Source organism: Stegodyphus dumicola, chromosome 9 (assembly GCF_044657685.1).
Source record: "Stegodyphus dumicola isolate Sdum_Otavi_A_Nest chromosome 9, ASM4465768v1".
In the NCBI taxonomy this organism is placed as follows: Eukaryota; Metazoa; Arthropoda; class Arachnida; order Araneae; family Eresidae; genus Stegodyphus; species Stegodyphus dumicola.
In genome coordinates, this window is record NC_140776.1 from 78,282,711 (window position 1) to 78,305,647 (window position 22,937).

Here is a 22,937-nt window from a genome sequence, read left to right on the forward strand (position 1 = left end):
TTCGAAAACATTCTGGGCCAAACCGGTAAGAATTCGCTCCAGAATATTCTCCATTCGTATATGTTATATCGTCAATTTTATTGCCAAATGGGCGATTTCGCGCCAAATATAGCAACCCTGCATTCCCTTGTCATTTTCTGGCAACCCTAAACATGCTTTGAGGGAAAGCTACCTTATCGCGACTAGGAATTTCGTAAAAGTATATTCAAATCTTTTCTTATGCATTGGTTCTTAACGAATTGGTTATAATTGTGTTATTAAAGTGATATTTTGCAATTATCTATTGGTGTAATGTTTCATGCATTTATATGTTATTACGCTATTCATATGGACTATACTGTATTATTTTGCAGCGCGCCTCTGCAGTATCATCCTGATTTAGTAAGTTAGCTGATTTTACTTATATTTTGCAATGGAGTTTATAGAACCACTAGTATAGACATACAGTGTTAATTAGCATCCGCATATAATTTATCTTGCAACATGATTTTTGTACTATAGAATTCATACACAGTAACTATGTTGATCACAGTTTTGGGATCACTTGTATATTAATAGATTATTATTATTGTTATTATTGTTTTGCCCACGTTTCGACAGATAGTAGATTTCTCCGCTGGGATGGCGTTCCGTTTTATTCACCTTCGTGGTCGGAAGCCATCTCAGAGACGCACTGAAACTTAGAGACATGTCAAAAACATATTACAAGCCTTCTCTTTCATAATCTGTCATACTTGGATTAAGGCAGGAAGTTGCATCAATGTAAACTCTACAACCCTTTTTAAAATACACTCTGACTTTTTAATTGCCATATACTGATTACACTAAAACTTTGATTACGAGCTTCGGTAAGTCGGAATTTTTGACGAAAAGGTTGTCGGAACTGGGAAATCGGATACAAGTCAAAGCATGCATTTGAAAATCGAACTAATTCAAGGTCAAATTTTCAGCAGTTTTTTTCAGGGGGGGGGGGAGAATTTCTAGTTTTTGGCTCATTTAAGCTTGACTATATTTGGATTGATTCTCTGCTTTTTTCCATAAAAGCGAATATCTTACGTATGTTATACATATTTCGTAATGCGTACTTTCAAATTAAAATTTAACAAGCTAAATTAAGCTTTAACAGTTTGACGGTTTGTGTTATATCCCATGTTTTAGTAAAAATATATGAAATATAAATTTTTACATATGTTACAAACGTTGTTTCAAGTAGCTAGCTTTCTCTCTTACTATTGAAGTTTATGTAAAAATATGCACTTTAATTAGAAATTATTGGTCTTGAAAATTGTTAAAACATGATTTAAATTGCTTGTATCCGATACAAAGATAAGGTCAGTCGGTGGGATAAAATAAACGCTACCTTCTGCTGACCAGAAGAGTTTGGGGGATGCTTTATTTTTTGTTATTCGGTGAAAACGTTTTCACTCAAATACTATTTCCCCTTTGGGCTTTTCTTTAAACTTTATTTATAGTTAAAATGTCTAGAAAACGAAACGTTGTTTCCCAAAGGAAACGCGTCTGATTCAACTGAAATTTTAAATGAATTTGACGTAACAGTAGAAAAATCTTCATTTTCTTCTGTCAACACTGAAAACAAATGTAGAAGAAATGTAGAAATAAATCTGGAAGGAAAGGAGGTAATTAGAAAAAAGAACAATTTGAGGGAAAATCCATTTCAAAGAAGTTGCATATTCAAGAAGAAAATGCCTGGAGGTTTTCACCATATTTTGCTAAAGTGTTTCGCTACTGCAGTGCGTAAAATATAACAGCAAATGAGCCTTAACTAATAGAAAAGAACAAAAGGTATCCTCTCAGATGAATGCAAAGAGAGACAGTTTCTTTGACTGAATGGCTGTGTAAATGACATCACACACCATCATGTCATGTCATAAACGGAGAATCTCAAGATGTCTCACTGGAACTAGTTGAAGATTGAAGAATTTATCCAAGGACGTATATGGATATAATCTAATGATGTTTGTTTATGAAATCAGTCTTTCCTTTAATCTATTGCCTTCAAAACGCCTAGCTTCTAAAGACGGTCAGTATCAGGTTAAATGTTGATTCCCTTCCTCTGACTAAATAATAATGAAATGGGAGGCGAAACCTTTACTTATATGAAAATCAGAAATACAAAGATATTTCGAAAATATTTGTGGTATATAGCGAGAAATAAAGGATGGATTATATTTAATATAACTGCAGAATGCCTGAAGAGAAACGGCAAAAAATTTAGTATTTTTTTAAAATTTAAAATTGAATATTTAATCTTACGCTATTTGATTCTTGCGATTTGAAAATTACCACATTTGACTAAAATATTAATAATATTTTACGAAACAAAGAGTAGGTAATAAAACTGTGTAAGGCAATGTATTAAACTCCCCCTTCCCCCCAAAAATTAGAATGTCGCTTATACATTTACATATCTTTTCTGAATGGGCCATTCTGATTCTTCATGTTAAAAGAATATAATGGTAAAGAAAGCTATTTGAATAAATGATGCACCTTTTTTACGAGTGTGCACAATGAAAGGGAAATTGAACTACTAAATAAATAGAGATATTTCGTATAAATAAATTTTTAGTAAGAATTATAAAGCATAAATTAATATATCCTCAGATGCTTATTCTAAGCCGCAAGTTGAATTTCGTCAATCAGCCAAGCAGAACGAGAGGCGCAGAACTATTTCTTTCTTTCTTTTCTTTTCTTTTCTTTTTCTTTTTCTTTTTTCTTTCTTTTTTTTTTTTTTTTTTTTTTTTGAATGGCTGTATTTCCAAGCAACTGCAGTCGATCACCTGAATGTTAAAAATGACTGCAAAGTTTTTGTCTTTAGCTAATGTCCTCCTAACAACTAATATATAAATAAAATATATAATCTGTTCTAACTGACACAATAACTTCCCAACGACTGTCTTTTTTCTTATTCGACGGGAGCGTACATTTTCAACAGCAGCCCATTTTGTTCTCATTTGCCTATTTCAGTTCGTCTGGGAAACATTTTACGGTTTTGGTGATTATAATTTACACGGAGTATGAATAAAAAAATATACATTTTGTCTTAAAATAGGAATTTCAGCTGTTTATATTACTAATTTTCACGAATTGTTTTTATTTAATTATTTCACAATTTTGAAACGTGGACTTTTTTTTGCAGTGAAATTTATTAAATATGGAAAAAAATGCAAGGGAAATAGAAGACATTATTTTAATTAATAATAAATTGAATTGCTCTCAAATGATTCATTTTTGATTTTGAACAAAATATGGAGGAAAAAATGAGTTCCTTTTCGAGAAAAAGAAACTTACTTGATTGCATCAACCATACTGAGACCCATGTGAACGCAAAGCACAGCATGATCTGGCCTTTCTTCGGGAGCGCCACTGATACAGTAGTAACAGTCACCAAGGATTTTTATCCTCAGCTGATGATATTTCTGCAAAATAAAACGCGAATATACAAATATTTTATGTTAAATAACATTATTCCAAACCAAATATAAATATAAATATTTAATAAAAAAGTAGTACATTCAGCCATTTATAACATTGTTTTTTTCAACCTTTTCTAAAGAATTCTTCAACCTATGGATGCGTTACTAAAGCAGCTGAAGAAATTCTCATACAGAATTATGAAAAAGTTTGAGATTTTTTAAAGGTAAAAATCCTTCAGTTTTTCAATTTAACTAATTATACATGAGACTTTTCTGTTGCCACAGGTCTTAAAAATATTACTTGTTAATAATCATTTGATAGTATGTTAATAATTTTGAAGAATGGTACATTATATTGCGGCTTAAATTGCATAATAATAAGGAATTTAGTAAGCGCTTTTCATACTTTAATTCTGGCTTTTTACTGCATCTCCAATTTTCGGTAAAATGTAGCCCAAAACTAAGCTGCGATACTTCGTCGTGTAAATAAATTATCATCATTTTCCTGTAATTGAAATGCTCATGCTGTAATTGAAATAAAAATAAAAAAAAATTCTTCGATAAAAATTTGCAAAATATAGATGAAATATTTGACAAAATTTAAAATAACCGTTAGTATCCCAAAAAGACTATAAGTCTTGAAACACAATTTTGCACTGTCTCCCTTTAATGCATTGTTTCACTTTTCATTCAAGTTTGTTTCCATTCGTAAAGATAAGAAATTATTCTTTCATATTTAATCTATCTGTTATTAATTTAGAAACTAAACTATTTAAAAGCAGTAAACGCAGATCTTAAGAATATTATTTTTTTTACAGAATTATGTTCTTACTATTATTTTTTTTACTTTACAAATACACAGAAGATATATAAAAGTTACTTTTCCATGTTAGTCTAAACTTATATTCATCTTGCATCCTATAAAACGTTCCAATATTCCAACTCAGTCATCTCTATTGCTAATCTTTGCTGATAAACTATATTAAAATTTAAAAAAAGCCCTTTTAAAGAATCATGAAAATCTGAATTCCATCATTTTTTTTCTTTTTTTTATTTCAAATGAGTTATACAAGAATACTCCTGTTTCCTTTATCAGGAAAAGTAATAATAATAATAATAATAATAATAATAATAATAATAATAACTATGCTTACATCTCAAAATATCTGCTAACTCAGCATTAAAAATTTAATGCCTTCAATAAAACACTCCGTGTTGTAGAATTACGGTATGATTTTTAAAGAACTTTGCTAAAGTTATGGATAAAAGTGGGCTAGGAGTCATGCATCTAAGAAACACATTTAATAACGTGAGTGATGTTAAAGTTTACAGAAAGAAACACTTTTGGGATATGACAGATTGAAAAATGTTTAGATCAGAAATTCGATATTCAGCTAAAATGCTGCATATCAGGTTTGCAAGAATGTTTGGAAAGAAATGCAAATACATAGCTAAAATATAATGGCTAAACTTGAACCTAATTTATTCATGCGTGCTGAAAATTTTAACTATGTATCACAAAATGTCCTTACATGATAGAAAAATTCTAATTACATATTTAAATTCAGTAACACAAATAGTGTTACGTTCATAGTATATTTTGATAGTAATAAGAAAACAAATGTTATATAATCAAGTGTAGTCAAAATCAATATGGAATTGCGTCAATTTATGGAACAAATTATCAGCATATCATCGGTAATCTTATCAGGACTACTGTTTCTTCTAATTGCTTTCGCAAACATACTGGAGTCCTGAGTAGAACAGGGAGTTCCTACAATTTCCTACATGTGTAGAGGATATGACACAAATGGGAAGGGTTTAATTACCCTTTATTCTTCACAGTTTACAGCTTTTCTCGCACTTCGGGATATAAAGACCGGTACTTATGGTCTGAAACGTAAAATTAAGAATTACAATCTAACTAAACTAAGTAAGAATTAAACTCCAATGCTTTACAAAGACTAGTAACGCAAAGATCGACCTTTTAAACTTCACGTATGTAATAAGCAGAATGCGGGAACTACAATACATCTTCTAGTATCAAAGAGAACTAAAGTCTGGCCTTAAAGACAGCTCACAGCAACTGACTGAAAAGCACGCGTGAGGTAAAGTAGCGAGAAGTCTCTCTTTCTAACTCCTTCTTGGCCAAAAGCCACAACTTAAATACTAAACAGTTTGCAGGCTCAATTTGCATAACCAAACAACCGCCTTTTTTCTGGCCGGAAATGGAAAATAATAGAGGACAGTAAAGTTTTAAAAATAAAACAAACGTTAGTAAAACTTAATCTTTACAATCTTTCCGCTTATATTTATAATTAATGGAATTGTATACATCTTTTAAGATAAATAAATTTTTGCTTCAGAGCACACCTTTCAGAATAAGAGCTTCGAATATCTTTATTTAACAACACAATTACTAAATATAAAGAACGTTAATCAGTTTTTATTGCTACTAAAATAACTGTCGTCTAAGACATCCTTTTTGGGTCTTGTTTTCTAGCATACACTACGATTCAAAACAATAACAGAAATTAGCTTAATAATCAAAGTATAAACTTCTACAGACTGATAGGAAAGCACTATAATTGAAAACACACTATCAAAGTCAGGTCAAATTTGCATTAAAACGATTGCCTATTGTTGACAATCAATACAGAATAGAATACTAACATGAATTATAAATTCATATGAATTACATTTCATAAATAAATGACAAACATAATATGAATTATATTTCACAGTAATATAAAAACAACATCTCGAAGAATGGCTGAAGTAGCACTACATGAACTGAATGTGAAGACGAAAGGGCGATGTTGCTCGCCTGTAAGTATTATCCACAAAGAATTAGTTTTTCTTGGTAGCCAAATATATTTGTAAACTATTATTGTATGCTTCTAAGCAAAGTCTCATCGATTGGCAAATTGTTTCTTTTACAGCTGGTGGCTTTATTCGTTGCGATAGGCTAATGATGCGTTTCAAATCAGAAAGAAGTAATAAACTTATTGGAAGGCTAAAGAACCGCAGGCACAGAAGTTAATAGATTTTAGTTGTCTGAGTAAGTGGCTTACACGCGTTAGTTAATATTAAAAAAGTGCTTTAAAATGACTTTTTTCTCGCCTCGCTAAGCTTAAGGACGAGCATGATTCGCGAACATTACTTAGTATTACTTCGAACGTAGTATTACTTCGAAGACTAGTAACTATTAACGTAGTATTACTTCGAAGGACTAGAAAATATACAGTGTCGGCTGTTAATGAAATGGAAATAATTCATGTAATTTCTTCATCTATTATGACGATACTTACAAAAATACTGGAAGTTACATTTCATCTTTCAGTGCACATCCCTAACGACACCGGGTATAATATATAAGTACTATATATATATTCTTTTTACTTTACCTTAAATTATACATTTATAATACATAAACATATACTTCATAATTCTCAAAGAAATTTTTGTGATGCTCTATGTTTCTACATATACGTGTACTTGAGCAGGATAGCATTACTCATATGCCTGAATGGTAAAGTGAAATAAAAATGCTGCGTATTTAGTATATAAGTGAAGATTCTTTTTAATAAAGAATACTAAGTTCATTTTGCTTTGCACTCAATTTACTTTATACAGTATGTATCATTTCATATTTTTCTGAAGTACAGGAAAACCTTGCCATATGCGAATTGAAGCATCGTGAAATTAAGTAGTGCAATTATGAAGAGTGAATGTAAGTGCAGTTATTCATTTTTGGTGAGATATTTTCTCAAACGCATAGAAGATAAATGTTAAATAATTTTACACCATGCTTCGTAATGTTCCTGTATAAACATTTTTAATACAATTTTCGCCTAATTTTAATTAGTATGCACAATTATTATTATTATTATTATAAATCCTAATGTCTATTCTTCGGCCCATCGCTGAACATTAGTAATTCGACCTGGGTTCAAAGCATGGCAAATAAACTAGATGCATGGGAATTGTCATGGTTTTCCCCTTGTCTAGGGGTACAGGCTTAGTCAAGTGGTTTCTTCGTGGTACTAAAACCACAGGGCTGAAATATTTAGACCCAGGTGTAGCATGTATACTAGCCAGGATTCCTTAAAATATCCTCCAGGAATTCTTTCCTTAGGCATATTGCCCTAGAGTTAGTAACCATTATCTAAATAAATTCTAATTTTAATATTATAATGTTCTTTACCCAATACATGAATTATGTAAATGCGAAATGTTAATATTATTAATGAAATGTTAATATTATTAATATTATATTTCCGGGTACAAAATTGCATTTCTTCACTGTTTTAAAATTTCTTAATCAAGGTAAATGAAGTACGGGTTATCTTCCTAATGCCATCACCATTTCCTAATACCACTATCTCTCTTCCAGTATCAATTTTGGTTGTCAGTATTCCATGCGCCAAAGGAAAGAAAGATGACCCATTTATTAACTCCCAACTCTTTGTGCATCCAACAGAGATGAATCAACTCTTTGGCAAACTCACAATAGGTCAGGATGACAGAACAGACAGCAAATATTATCAGAGTAAATAATATGGATATTAAATGTAGAAACCCTGCATAGCTGTACAGATATAAACGTAACAATTGCCATTGGCTTCCAATTCGGAATAGGATAACAGAAATTGAATATTAAAACCATAATTATAAATTTTAACATCTGAGGCAAACATCAGAAGTGATGCCCTTAAACATTGATTTTCTCACTTTTATTATTCACCAATTGTTTTGGCAGCCTCTACTTCTTATTGAAACAAATGTTTTATCAGTCCATTACCTTTAAGATGTTTTTAATAATAAAATAATAAGCTATACAGAAGATTGCCTGATAGGAAGTATTAATAAGTGCAACTATTGAATACAGTGTAAAATAACATAACACATAAGTAATATACACAGAGTTTATATGCTAATATGAAAATGAGACAAAAATATATAAAATACATTACGATCATCGCATACATCCTTCCTGGATGGCTTTAAACCGGATGTAAGATTAGAGGAATCCAAAACTTTCATAAATTTTAAGAGCCACTTAACTTTTTTTATATTTATGTTATGAAGAGTGCTATATATCCAGGCACTGTTCGTTAGTGCAAGCGTCTTCAAATGATGCTATTTTGTGAGAGACCTCTGAAAAGAATAGCGATCGGGTTTATCGAATCATCAACAATGGCAAAAATCCTTATCTCGAATAGTAAAGCATTTCGAGTATAAGGCAATAGAACATTTAAAATGTTTAACACTGAATCAGTGGCAAGCGTTCACAGGGTCAACTAATCTTCTCTCAGTCTTCTCCCACCATTTAACAAGGAAAAACTAATAGTTTACTTTATGTAAACAAGGAGCAGAAACGAGCACCTTTATTCAAAAATAAAGCTCATCCTCGTATCAAATATCAGTGAGATTTTTGATAAGCTGTACCAATGTACAGCTGATGGGAGGAATGCTTTTAGTTCCTTACATTTCCTCACGGTGGCCTCCTCACAGTCATTCAATCCGAGTTTAGTGTCTCATTACGGACAATCCTTTCTTTTAGTTAATGCCAAATATAGAGAACAGAAGAAGTTCAGAATAGTTCAGAAGACATTCAGAACATTTTAATTTAAAGCATACTTCCGCTTGATGTCGAACGTGAGATTACTGATCTGCCAGACAGATATCTAACTATTAGAGGATAATAGAACATGAAAAGAATGTTTCTAAATCTGTTACTATGTTTTTAGATATGATGCGGAATAAGGCACAGTAATTGGTTGAGTAAAGTAAAAAACTTATTGAGTAAAGTAAAAAACTTATTTAAAGAAGTAATAAACTTATTGGAAGGCTAAAGAACCGCAGACACAGAAGTTAATAGATTTTAGTTGTCAGAGTTTCTTTGTTGGGTGTAACGAAAGTTCTAGATCAAAGTCGAATCACTCATAATCCAAAAAATGAGATGCATGGCCTGGAGGGTTTTCCGTAAATTTTAATTAAACTTAAGATTTACATATATACAATGTAGGCTAAAATGCCTGAATCGGATATTTAAGGCTCAAAAGGCAAGAACTGAATAGTTTCAGCTAAAATCTAAATCGAATTCTATTGCGTAGTGCATCGAAATTCTCCCTTCAAGAAGAAGAATATTTTTTCAAGTCACGTGTTCAGAAGGGGAAAGGTTAAGTAAGCCAATCGATGGACTCCTAACGCCATCTCTTGGCGATATCAAAGAAAATTCCTTAACACACTCCCCACCTGAACTCTGACAAGAGTTCATCTAACTCAGTTATACATACAATCAAGTACATAAATTACTATTCTATAAAAATATTAAAAAATAATAATTAGTCAAACACTTCAATTCCAATACAGGTTATACACTTCATGTATCAAATAATAAATGTTATAACTAATAAATGAACTAAATTTTAAAATATTTTCCACTTAACTGAACAAACTTAACTAACGATATTCAATTTAATCATTAATAGACAAAAAAAAAAAAAAAAAAAAAAAAAAAACATAACTAAATTGTTAAAGTTCAAAATATCTAAAGTTCAAGAGATATTTTGAACTAGATATCAAGAGATTATTTGTCGTTTCGCTACCGATGATTCTACCAAAGGTCAAAGGATACTTCAAATCAGTTTGTCCAATGTTTAAGAAGTGCATTGGAGTCAATGCTTGCGGCTCGTCATTGTCGTTGTAAACGTAACTTAGAGGTCGTGAATTAAGAACTGACTCCACTTCGACAAGTAGTGTAGACATTTCTTCGAAAGTCAACAATGCTTTTCCTACGATTTTTCTTAAACATTCTTTAACAGATCTAACAAGTCTCTCATAAAACCCTCCCCACCATGGGGCTCGTTCGATTATAAATTTCCAATGGATTCTTTCTTTGGCAATGAAATTCTTGAATTTGCCATCTTTTAAAACTTTTGAAAAATTCTCAAGTTCTTTCTTTGTCCTCTTAAAGGTCTTGGCGTTGTCAGAGTAGATGATTACGCAGTTTCCTCTTCTGCTCAAAGATATGCGAAATGCAAGTAAAAAGGATTCTGTTGACATATCTGATACAAGTTCTAAGTGTACAGCTCGGGTTACTGCACAAACGAACAAAACAATATAGGATTTTCGAGTGTCTTTAGAATTCTTAACGTAAACTGGTCCGGCGAAATCAATTCCACAGACTGCAAATGGAGGCGATTCTTGGATTCTATCCTTTGGTAAGGGTGCTGTCATCTGGTCTGCTGGTTTAGCTAAATATTTTTGGCAAATTATACAACCTTTTAATGCTTTTTTGACTAACTGTCGTCCTTTAGGAATCCAGAAGCGTGATCTGACTTTACCTAAAGTCGCAGCAATTCCTCCATGCATTATCTTCTCATGTTCTTTGCATACAATCAGAATCGTTAGTCAAGAAGTTTTAGGTAAGATTATTGGATGTTTATTATCTACTGAGAAGTCAGAAAATTCCAGTCTTCCTCTCAACCTCATGATTTTCTTTTCATCAATGTAAGGAAGAAAATTATATAAAGGAGAATTTTTTTCAACCGAATTACCTTCTTTGAGGGATTCATATTCTTCGGGGAAAAGCTTCTTTTGCTCTGTTCTTATCCAGAAATTTTCTGCTTCTTGTAACTCTTCAGCTGTGAGAGTTCCTTGAATGTCGCTAGTTTTTCTTAATTTTCTAATGAAACGTGTTGTGCAAGCAGTGACTCTCAACACCTTCTCTAATTTGCTATATTTTGATATGTCGAAAAGATCATCTGCACTTTTTTCGATTGTACATTCAAGTTGATGTATATCATCGGATCCCTTTCGGTATTCCAGCTTGTTTTCATCTATTGTTTCTTTAATATCTAATCTTGGCCAAAGTTCGCAAGGGAGTTGAAGCCATTGGGGACCTTGCGTCCAAATGATCTCATTTATTAACTTGGAAATCTTCGTTCCCCGAGATACGAGATCTGCAGTGTTGTCGACACCTGGGCAATAATGCCAATTGTTTACGTACCTCGTATTAGAATGGCGCCGACATGGATGACGCAGTTTCGACTTTAAACATACTTAATAAATTCAGTCACTCTCGGTCTATTTCAACCAAACTGAATACATTTAATAATATAACATTCACACGTAAACATTTAGTAATAATTCAGGAGTACAGATAAGCATAAAATAATAATTACAACCGTTACAGGCCAGCTACGCTTTTAGCAACCGAATCCTACGAACGACAAATCTCAAAAGCGTGTTGCCAACGCAGGGCAACGAAAAGTTAGAAATTAATTCGACAGGCGTGGAAGTGAACATACTCCCACCCTATCAGGCTTAGTCCTGATACACAGGCAACGGTGAAAGTTTATTAATTCCTCTTTTGAAAACACCAGTTTTAGTTTTGACAGTGGCTACGCGAGCTAAGCCGTCCTTTCTCGGATGGACATCGATGATCCGTCCAATAGGCCAAGCTAGCGGTGGAGATCTATCTTCGATGATAAGAACCACCGTGTCGATTTTTAGATTGGGTCTGTTGTACTGCCACTTGGATCTCTGCTGAAGCGAAGTCAAGTATTCCTTTTTCCATCGCTTCCAGAATTCCAGACGTAGATTCTGTACAAGTTCCCACCTAGAACTCCTTGTGCGTAAATGCGTAAATTCTGATGGGTCTCTGGAAAGGAAGTTAAAGTATCACCTGTAATGAAATGAGAAGGGGTTAAAACATTAATACAGTCAATATCAGTATCGTTCACGTAAGTAAGTGGACGTGAATTCAAAATAGCTTCGATCTGGGTAAGTAGCGTTGACAACTCTTCGTAGGTTAAAAGAGTCTCTTTCAATACTCTTCTCAGATGAAATTTCGCTGAGCGAATGCCGGCTTCCCATATTCCTCCGAAGTGGGGCGAAGCAGGCGGTATAAAATGTCAATAGATGACTTAGTTAGTTCTCGTGAAACCGATTTCGTTGCATACAAGGAAGACCAAATCTGATTTAGTTCTTGTAGTTTTCGGCATGCTCCCACAAAATTGGTACCGTTGTCACTGTAAATGTGCCGTGGTGCACCGCGACGTGAAATGAAACGTCTAAGTGCAGCGATAAACGAGTCTGCCGTCAGGTCACTGACTGCTTCTATATGCACAGCTTTAGTCAACAAGCAAACAAACAGAGCTATATAGCCTTTCGTTGTTTTAGAGCCACGACCCTTATTAAATTTTATGGTAATAGGACCAGCGTAATCCACACCAGATGCGTAAAAAGGTCGTTCCAAAGTCACACGATGTTCAGGTAAGTCACCCATCAATTGCGAATTTGAAGCAGCTTTAAATCGATGACATATTAAGCAATGGTTGACACAACTGCGTATCAGTTTCTTTCCTCAATTATCGAGTAAGATTGTCTGATGAGGTGTGATAATAAAGAAGGACCAGCATGAAGGTAAGTAATATGAAGTTCTTTCACTAGTAATTCGCTAAATTTATGTCGAGAAGGAAGTATGACAGGATGTTTGATGTTAAATGCTAAAGATGAATTTCGAAGACGTCCTCCCACCCGTAAGAGACCATCTTTATCTACGAATGGATACAAAGAACGTAGTTGGCTCTTCTTGGGTAAAGGTTTCTCTTCTTTAATACATTGTAAATCATCTTTGAAATGATGGTTCTGAATCCAACGAATAATGAAATTTTCTGCTACTCGAATCTCTAGAAATGTTAGCGGCATAAGGCAGCTGGAGTTAATGCCACTACGTGAAATGTTCTGAGTAACATGATGCTTCTTGCAATTAGTAATAAATCTTTGGCAGTAAGCCAGAATACGAACAATTTTACAACGCGAAGAATAATGCTCGAACAAATTAGCTAATAAATCATTCGATTCACGTATATGAGAAATAAAAATAGGATCAGATCTTTGTTCGGCCTTTACTTCAGCATCCTCTTCAGATTTTAATTCATATTCAGGCCATTTTTCCTCTTCCTGACGCAACCATGGTGGACCATTCCACCAAGTACAATTTGGTAGGAGTTGAGGTTCAATACCACGAGAAGCAATGTCTGCAGGATTCTGTTTAGAGGGAACATGATTCCAGTGTTTAATAGGTATAACTTCTATGATTTCAGATGTTCTATTTGCCACAAAAGTTTTCCACTTACGTGGATGAGCTGATAGCCAAGACAGAACTAACTTGGAATCCGTCCACGCAAAGATTTCAAAATCAAACTTCTTTAAAATGTTCAATAGAGATCGCATTACTCTGGTCAACAAATACGCAGCACAGAGTTCTAATCGAGGAATGGATACTTGCTTTATAGGCGCGACTTTAGTCTTTGATACCAAAAGATTAACCTTAACCGTACCATTGCACCTTTGGCGACAGTAAATGGCTGCTGCATAAGCCTGCGAAGATGCATCAGAAAATCCATGTAGTTGGATAACACTGTCCGTTGTAAGTATGACACATCTCGGAATTTCACAATTATTGATTTGACTGAATGTCTCTTGAAATTTAAACCAATCATCTGAGATATGCTGGGGAACAACTGAATCCCAGTCGCCTTTAACTAACCATAGTTTGTGATATAATATTTTAATCAATATAGTGCAAGGAGATAAGAGACCTAAAGGATCAAAAATGCGAGCAGATTCTGCTAATATGCGTCTTTTTGTTATAGGTGCGTTGATGTGCAGTGTAGCTTTAAAACTGAAGGTATCAGTAGTTGAATTCCAAAAAAGTCCTAAGACTTTCGATGATGTTTAATGGTAGCGGCTAATAGAAATGGACTACTATTTATTCCGAATAAAACTCTAGTGAACCTATATATGTCAAGAGAAATGGTTTCATCATTAGGGAAATCGGAAAACAGAAACCTGGTCGCGTCTCGATCCTTTTCATGTATGAGAATCTGTAAAAAGGCTTGTTTTATATCTGCGGTGAAGGCTATTACCGAAATCTTAACAATATTTCGAATATTTCAGGGTATAAATTTGGCCCAACATGTAGACAGTCATTTAAATAAATGGATCCTGGGGCATGCGATGATGCATCATAAACAATACGTAATTTACTTGTAGCTCGATCCTCGCGTATAACTTCCCTATGTGGCAAGTAAAACACGACATCCTCTTCATTTGAAATTTCTGAAACTGGTTCGATAATATTTTGTTTTAACTAATCTCTTAATACGTTCCTGTATTCGGAAATTAGATTAGGATCTTTTTTAAATCGTTTTCTAAGTCGATGAAATCTTTGTTCTGCGATTTCCCTATTATTATTTAGATTTGATGTGTCATGTTTCCAAGGCAATCTAACTTTATAGCGAGAATTTTCATATGTTATATCTGATTCGAAATATTCGACGACTTCATTTTCAGTTGAATCGAAGTTTTCCCTCTTATCAATAAGTCCTGAGTTTTCCAAGTCCCAAAATTTTGTTATTTGTTTGGAAATCAAATCTTCCCCTACAACTACATTGAAAGCTAAAGAGACATCATCATCACCTTTTCGTCCATGTATGCACCAGCCGAAAATAGTTTCCACTGCAGCAAGATTTTTGCTTAAGCATTTAACGTGTCCCATTACTATGTTGTAATAATAATCTGCACCAATTAGAATGGCAATGGGGTTTTTACAATCGGGAAAATCTGCGAGCAGCAAATTTTTTAATTGTCTGTTTTGCTTAATTTCTTCTGATTTCGGAGGAGGAATATCTGTACCTGATATATGATCAGTTACTAATAATTCAACTTCTATTCTAGAATCGGGAGAACTTCTATGTTCTAAAGTTAATTTTTTTAAGTCATAATTTTTTTGGATGGGAGAAGTATTCCCAAAAGTGTAGACAGTCAATTTTTCTATTCTTATGACTTCGAGGTTTAATCTGTCCGCTAACTCGCGAGCACAAAAACTTTTCATACTTCCACTATCCAAGAGAAGTCTGGCAAACATCCTTTCCTTAGCTGTTTTAACTTTTATCGTGCAAGTCTGTAAAAGAATTGTATTATTTGCATTATGTGAAACGGCCGAAACAATTTCTTCTTTCTGTTCCTTAGTTTGTGTATCATTCTTCGAAATTGATATACTATCCTTTTTATCACTTGGTGTATTTTTAACAATCGAACTGGATTTAAAACATATGGCTTCTGAATGTTTACCTTTGCAAATTTTGCAAACTTTAGTTTGGCGTTGTCGGCACTGGGAGATTTTATGTTTAGGGGCCAAACAAAGAAAACACCGCGCTTGTTTTTTCAAAATATCTCTCTTCTCATTAACTGTAAGGCATAAACAGGACTCTGAGTCATGGTTTTGAAAACAAAAAATGCAGTTTCCATTTGATGACGCGGCTGCCATAAATTCATGTGTGGTGACAGTTTGTTTATGTTTCGGCGTCGGTGGATATCTGTTAATACCTTTCATTTCCGGTTTTGACTTGCGTGGAAAGGATAACGAATTAATCTTTTCTCGCGATTCTATTTCTAATCGGAGAAAGTCTAGAAATTTGTTTAAATCATAGGTTGAAGGATTTTCAGTATTTGTACGATGAAATTCTAAAGTTATATCGTTCGGGACAATTTTCATCAAGATTGGAATAAACATGTTGGAATATGTTTCTGGTTTCACACCGAATGCTAAAAGGCTTCTGACTTGAACGTTAATTGTATCATAAAGTTTTCGCAATTTTGTCACTTCACTTGAACTTTGAACGGGATTTAAATTTAAGAGATTAGAAATGTGTGTATTGATAATAAGATCACTTTGACCGAATCTATTTTTAAGAATGTCTATAGCAGAGTCATAATTAGCCTCTGAGATTGAGAGACCTTCTATGGCTGATGCTGCGTTTCCACAGTTCTCAAATAATTAAATTTTTCGATCTTCGAAAGTGTAACATTGTCATGAATAGTGAGTGACCTTGAATGAATTCCAAAAATTCATCCAATCGTTATTATCTCCGGAAAATTTGTGAATTAACAGTTTGGGCAATTTCACATTGCCTTCAATCTGTCTTTTGGTTTCAACTTCTGTAGATGAATTATTTAAATTCGTGTTGATATTTTGAGTATTGTATTTCCTTAAATAACGGTTGATTTTAGACTTCGCTATTATTATTTTATCGTTATATTCCATAGAAGTGTTAATATCTGAATCTAATTTTGATTCATCTTCAATCAAATTTTGTATTTTTTCATTTAAATCATGTAGTTCCGTTTCTTTACTATTTAACAATTCCAAACAATTTTCTAACTCTTCTTGATTTTCTTTTAAATACTCATCTACATTTTTAATAATTTGAGTTACAGAAGCACGTATATGTGCTCGATTCTTAATTAGTGTCTTGTGTTCCATTTTAATAAATTATCAAAGGAGACTTACCGTGAGAATTCTTCGCTTACAAAGCTAATCCAAAAGGTGAAAAACACAAATTTTCAAATTAATCAGATTCTTTTCTGGAGCCGATGCACCATTATGTAACGAAAGTTCTAGATCAAAGTCGAATCACTCATAATCCAAAAAATGAGATGCAAGGCCTGGAGGGTTTTCCATAAATTTTAATTAAACTTAATATTTACATATATACAATGTAGGCTAAAATGCCTGAATCGAATATTTAAGGCTCAAAAGGCAAGAACTGAATAGTTCCAGCTAAAATCTAAATCGAATTCTATTGCGTAGTGCATCGAAATTCTGCCTTCAAAAAGAAGAATATTTTTTCAAGTCACGTGTTCAGAAGGGGAAAGGTTAAGTAAGCCAATAGATGGACTCCTAACGCCATCTCTTGGCGATATCAAAGAATATTCCTTAACATGGGTTACGACGTACGCTACTTCTTTGATCGTAATATCATTGTGTATGAGTACTAAATTCAAGTAAAGTCTCTTGTTTTCAGGAATTCAGAAGAAAGATATTTAATATCGCTGATTAAGGAATTTTGGGAGGTTTTCTTTCTATTGCAGACAGTCTGAAAGCAGAGTTACAGTTCATTGTTCCCAAAGCAAAAGTAGTTTCATAGCTATCTATTTTAGCGCCCTGTAATTGCGTTAAACTGCAGTACACAAACAGACGAATTAACCCTGAAGAACAGAGTTCTACTGGTATACATACCGGTATAGCGCTGTAGTACAGTGTTGCTCAATCTGTGGTCCTACTCTAAAAAAAGACGAAAAGTAAAATTCAAACTAACTGCGTATACTACTACACTACAGCTGAAAATCTCAAGAGTTTTGGAAATTATATATGGAAATAGCCTATCATTTTTTTCTCTTAAGACTGATATTTCATAAAATTTATTATCAGTTACCCTACCTATGGACTTCACATTGTACTCTTAGCAACAAAAGATGGATTTAAAGCAGTGTAACTGTGGCTCTTAGTATTCGCGTACATCCGAACACAGAACAGATATACATAAATCGGCAAACACACACATCTCATTATTGTGAATAACAACATTTATTTAAGTTTTAATTAATAGCGTAAATATTATACAAACTCTAATAGCCTTGATTTATTAAAAAGAAATAAAAATTGATTCTATTAACTTAATATCAATATAAAATTAAATTAATTTTAATGATAAGTATTTAAAAAATATAAGTACACTGGTAAATAACAAAAAAATTGCTTTCAAAGAGACAAGAGTAAGTTGGCTTATTTATGCAGAAACGTTTACGAAACGTGGGTGTAGAACATACTATGTGATTATTTTTACATTTCAATATCTCATTTCCTGAGATGCTGTTCCTGTTTTCCTTTTTAGCATCTATATGGAGTTCAGTCTTTTGGCTGTGTGCCAGCGCTAGCTATAAACTCAGGATGAGATGATTGCTGTAATAAATAAGCTCTAACTATTTTCCTAATAAAGTGATCTATTTAAACCACGTGCCTGAATTGTCGCTTCGATATGAGTATAGCAGGATGCCGAATTCAAACTCATGACTTACGGAGTCAGTTGTTGATCACCATAATACACGGAGGGAGAGCTTCAATTTCACCACATGAACAAATCATTATGAATATGGACAATGATTACTAACTCGAACAAATACGTATAAGAACTTTACTGAAAGAGAAGAAAGTACCTCAGAAAGTTTATCGAACCGGGCAAATAACTCATTCAGAATTTTAACCAATTCCGGAGCTGTACATGTTGAAGATATGGCAGTAAATCCGACAATATCAGCAAACAGTATGCTAGAGAAGGAAAAAAATCATATTATAAGCATAAAAAGATAGAACAGAAATAAAAACAGAAACGAATATTTATAAACTGACTTCAACCAGTTTTACATAAAACCAACTTAACATCTTTCTAATGTATTATGAACTAAGTTCAGGGTTTGACTTCATCCTTATTTATTTAGATGTAAAATTAACAAAAATATTGAAATAATTAAAAGTTATACATATAGGTACACATAAAATACCCACAAAAGTCCTCACCCGGCCTTTATTTCTGTAGCCGTTGGTGGTAGACAAACAATTTCACTCACAGAAGTGTTTTAAATGACACACATATTCATGTTTTGGCACTTTCAAATTTAAAGAAGCAGTTTTTTAAGAATTAATTTAATCTAACATTTTATGCTTTCTAATTATTTGGTTTTATAGAATTTTACATTAGTATTTACACTATGAGATAAATGGTTTTATATTGAACATTAATTAAGTTTTAATCATACCTGTTGCGAAAATATTAAAAATGAAAATATTTAAAACTTAATCGAACAAAAATTTCAGTATATAGAAAAAACTCAACTGTTGAAAATATTGGATTGTTCAGAAAGTAATTTCGGTTTGCACAAACAGAGAGCGTTATTTTTCTTTCAGTATTCTTCTGTTAATCTTACATTTTTTTCTTTTGAGACTTGGCAGACTTTTTCTTTTAAGACTTTTTCTTTTGAAACACTTTTAGGTTTGCTATAGAAACAAATTTCGTGTATTTTTGTTTACAACTGTTAGCTTACGGACAATTTTAAGATGGGTTTCAAAAATAAATATTTTACACATATTTTCCTTTTTTATTTTTATAAAGGCAAGAAAGCAACTAAAGGATCACAAAGGGATATGTGAAGTTCATGGTGTTTCGTGTTTAACAGAACGCATGAGTCAGAATTGGTTTAAAAAATTTCATTCACGAAAATGTTCACTCGATGATGACCAACGTTCTAGCCGAAATTCTGAAGTTGCTATAATGGAATCGAAATGCCATATAACTGTGCGAGAGACTGCAAAACATTTAAATATATCGTACACAGCAATTGAAAAACACACAAGATGTCTTGAACTCATTAAGAACCTCGATACTTGGGTTGAATGAATGTACTGAAAGAAATTCACTTAGCAATATTTGCGATATGCATTTCAAACGTAATGCAGTCGATCCTACACGAATTATAAATGGTGATGAAAAATGGATTGCCTATAATAACATTAATATTAAAAAATCACAGTCCAAGCATGATGAATCAGAATACATCATTACGAAAGTTAAATTGAATCAGAAAAAGATCATATTGTCATTTTGGGAAGATTACAAAGGTGTTACATATTCTGAGCTGCTTCCAAGCAACCAAAGGATCAATTCACATGTTTATTGCCAGTAACTTATGAAGTAGATGAAGCAATCACAGAGAAAAAGTCAGAATTGACAAAACACAAAGGAACCATGTTTCCAGTATGAGACCTCATGCATATTTAGCAACACCTACGAAATTATTGGAGCTTGGTTTGAAGACTGATGTCTCATCTTCCTTATAGCCCAATCATGTATCATCAAATTATCATTTATTTACAAGTTTACTAAACTTCTTAAGCCGTAAAAATTTCAGAACAACGATGATTACAAATTGCACTTGTCTGAGGATTTTTCTGATAAATACAAGAAGTTCAATGAACACGAAATCATGAAGATACTAGAAAAATAACAAAAAGGTCGTCAAAAAGAATGGAGGATATTTGACTGATTAAAGTTCATTTTTTTGTATAGAAATAATTGGGTTTTATTTAAACAAACAAAAAAACCGAAATTATTTTTTCGCCAACATGATATTAATAACCAGTTGTTGAGAAAATATAAAATTTGATTAGTTGTTGAGCTTACAGGGGCAAGCACCTGCAGTTTGAAAATCAGGAAGATACTGAAATCTGTAAAATGGATAAACTTATAAAGTGCTACTACAATGTGCCGCGATTGTTATTAATTTCTTTACACTCACAGTGAATGATTAATCTTAAAATTCTGATAATAAAATATATAAGAATGCCACAAATATAAAAGATAGCAAAAAACATATTTTTGCACTTAATACAAAAAGATAAAAGTAACAAAGAAATCGTAGTACGTATTTTTAACTTTTTATCTGTGATGCAATAAAATGCGTTTTCGTAGCCAGCATGAAAAAAATAATAAATACGTATTTTATTTAATATTCAGTGAAAAATATCGATTTTTTTACTTTCAGTAAGTGCACTTTTCGCAGTAAATGTGAAGAATCTTTGATATGCGTGAGCTTCTATATGCGAATCCATATCAATGAAAGAAAACGGAGGAAAATCAAACAAGCTTAGATGCATTCTTTTTGAACTAAAAATATTCTGTCTGATAAAATATTCATTTTATTCCCATTATACGGAAAATATTTTCCTATCAAAAAGTCTAAAATAAACTTTAATAATATATTAAAAAGAAATTGCAGTTCACGATAGCTCACTTTACAAAGTTTTGAAAATTGCTAATCTTTTCGATTACATTTTATTTTCTTGCTAACAGATAAAACGGCTGGAAATAGCAAAATAGATTTAAGGATACGGCAAAATTCTCTGGAAATAAATTCATGTTCAGTTTATTGATGAATAATAAAATAGAAACTAAATTTATTCATACTGGATTGAAAAGCATAAAAGGTTTCTCATCTTGCACAAACTGGATGCACATATTTAATTGAATTTTGTAGTAATTAGAAGATTAATGCTTTTAGATATTACCATACCACGGATAAACCTATTTCCTTATAATATTAAAATATAACGCATGGCAATAATTAACTTTATGTTAATCGTTTTTCCTTCTCTGCTAATGAGATTTCATTAATATTGTCATTTGAGAAAACATCATTATAATATATGTTATTTAACGAACTGTAAATACTTATTATAATAAATTAATATATTATGATATACGTTGTTACAAAAATTATAAATAATATCAATTACTGAAATTCGTTTGGATATATAATATTTTTTTTCTATCCGATGCGTACACGAACAAATCGGAAGGTTTTCTGACGCGCGAGCAGGCCTATGTGAAAAGCATGGATTTTCCAAATTAAGACCACAATCTTGTAGCCGTTGTTCCTGTGCTTTGTTGATGGTCATTGCAAATGGGAGTCGCACCGGAAACCGCAAACGTTTAAATTCGAATGGCTTACTTGTCGGAATCAATGAAATACGTGGCAACAATACATCTTCTCCTTTAAATGTTTCATGTAAAATCGTAGCTTCGGTGATATTATTCTTCATTTTTTTCACCCAAAGCCAGGTACCACAGAAAAGTCGTGGCAGATTGAGGTTTCGGAGAAGAATGACAGGCACGCCAATTTTCAATTTTAAAACGTGCGGCGACGTGCCTGGCAAATCAAGTGAATTTAAGAATTCAGTTGGATAGCTGGCAAATTCTTCTTGATTCATTACACTATCGATGTACTGATATGGTGTCGCTTCACCTGGTATTTAGTTTTGAATGCTGAAATTGATGGCATTGACATCAATTTCATGTTGACAATCATGACATTATTTTTGATTGCTAACATAGCACATGAAATGAGCCTCTCATGAATTCTATAATTCTACGCGATGTTTGGGAAAACTTTGTGAATGAATTCGTCTGAAGTGCTGTGATTTTACAGAAGTTTGTTGGGAATGTGAAACATTATGTGTATTCATCGACTGCCATTTTTTTCATTCCCACTATCCGACAATTGTTTTTCAAAACATTCAGCGGATGCATCATGTTGTAGTTTTACACGCATATCGCCTTCAAAGTCAATTTCTGTAGTATATTGCCATAAAAATGATGTTTTGAGACATGCGTTAAGTTCATCAGCAGGTGTTGAACGTGATATAACTGGCAAGGTTTGTCGAAAATCACAAGACAATAAAATGAGTGCACTACCGAGCTGTTCATTTTCTCTTAAACCTTTCAGAGTACGATGAAGCGCTTCCAGTGCTTTTTTGTGTGCCGTAGTGCATTCGTTACAAATAATGACTTGACATCATTGGAGTATTTTAGCCATTACAGAATTTCCGTTGATATTGCATGTTAATGTCTCAGTAATTTGTATATTCAACAGCAACTTCAGTGTTGAATGCACTGTTCGGCCGTCATCTAAAAGAGTTGCCGCAATTCCAGAAGATGCGGTTGCCAGCGCAATACATTTTTTTTTTTGTGATCGAACCGTTGCCAAAATAAGTGAAATAAAAAAATGTTTTGCCTGTGCCTCCGGGCGCAT

At 32.8% G+C, this 22,937-nt stretch overlaps 1 protein-coding gene across 4 annotated transcripts in view; it reads right to left on the bottom strand.

The window, feature by feature from the left end:
* Positions 1-22,937, bottom strand: part of LOC118187632 (adenylate cyclase type 3-like) — a 476,146-nt gene that overhangs the window by 111,949 nt on the left and 341,260 nt on the right. For all 4 annotated transcript variants that reach the window (XM_085823652.1, XM_085823651.1, XM_085823654.1 and 1 more), the window contains 2 exons: positions 18,510-18,621; positions 3,310-3,437 (listed from right to left, as the gene is read on the bottom strand). In XM_085823652.1, coding sequence (XP_085679778.1) covers positions 3,310-3,437; positions 18,510-18,621 — 240 coding nt within the window. The remainder of the gene's footprint in view (positions 1-3,309; positions 3,438-18,509; positions 18,622-22,937) is intronic.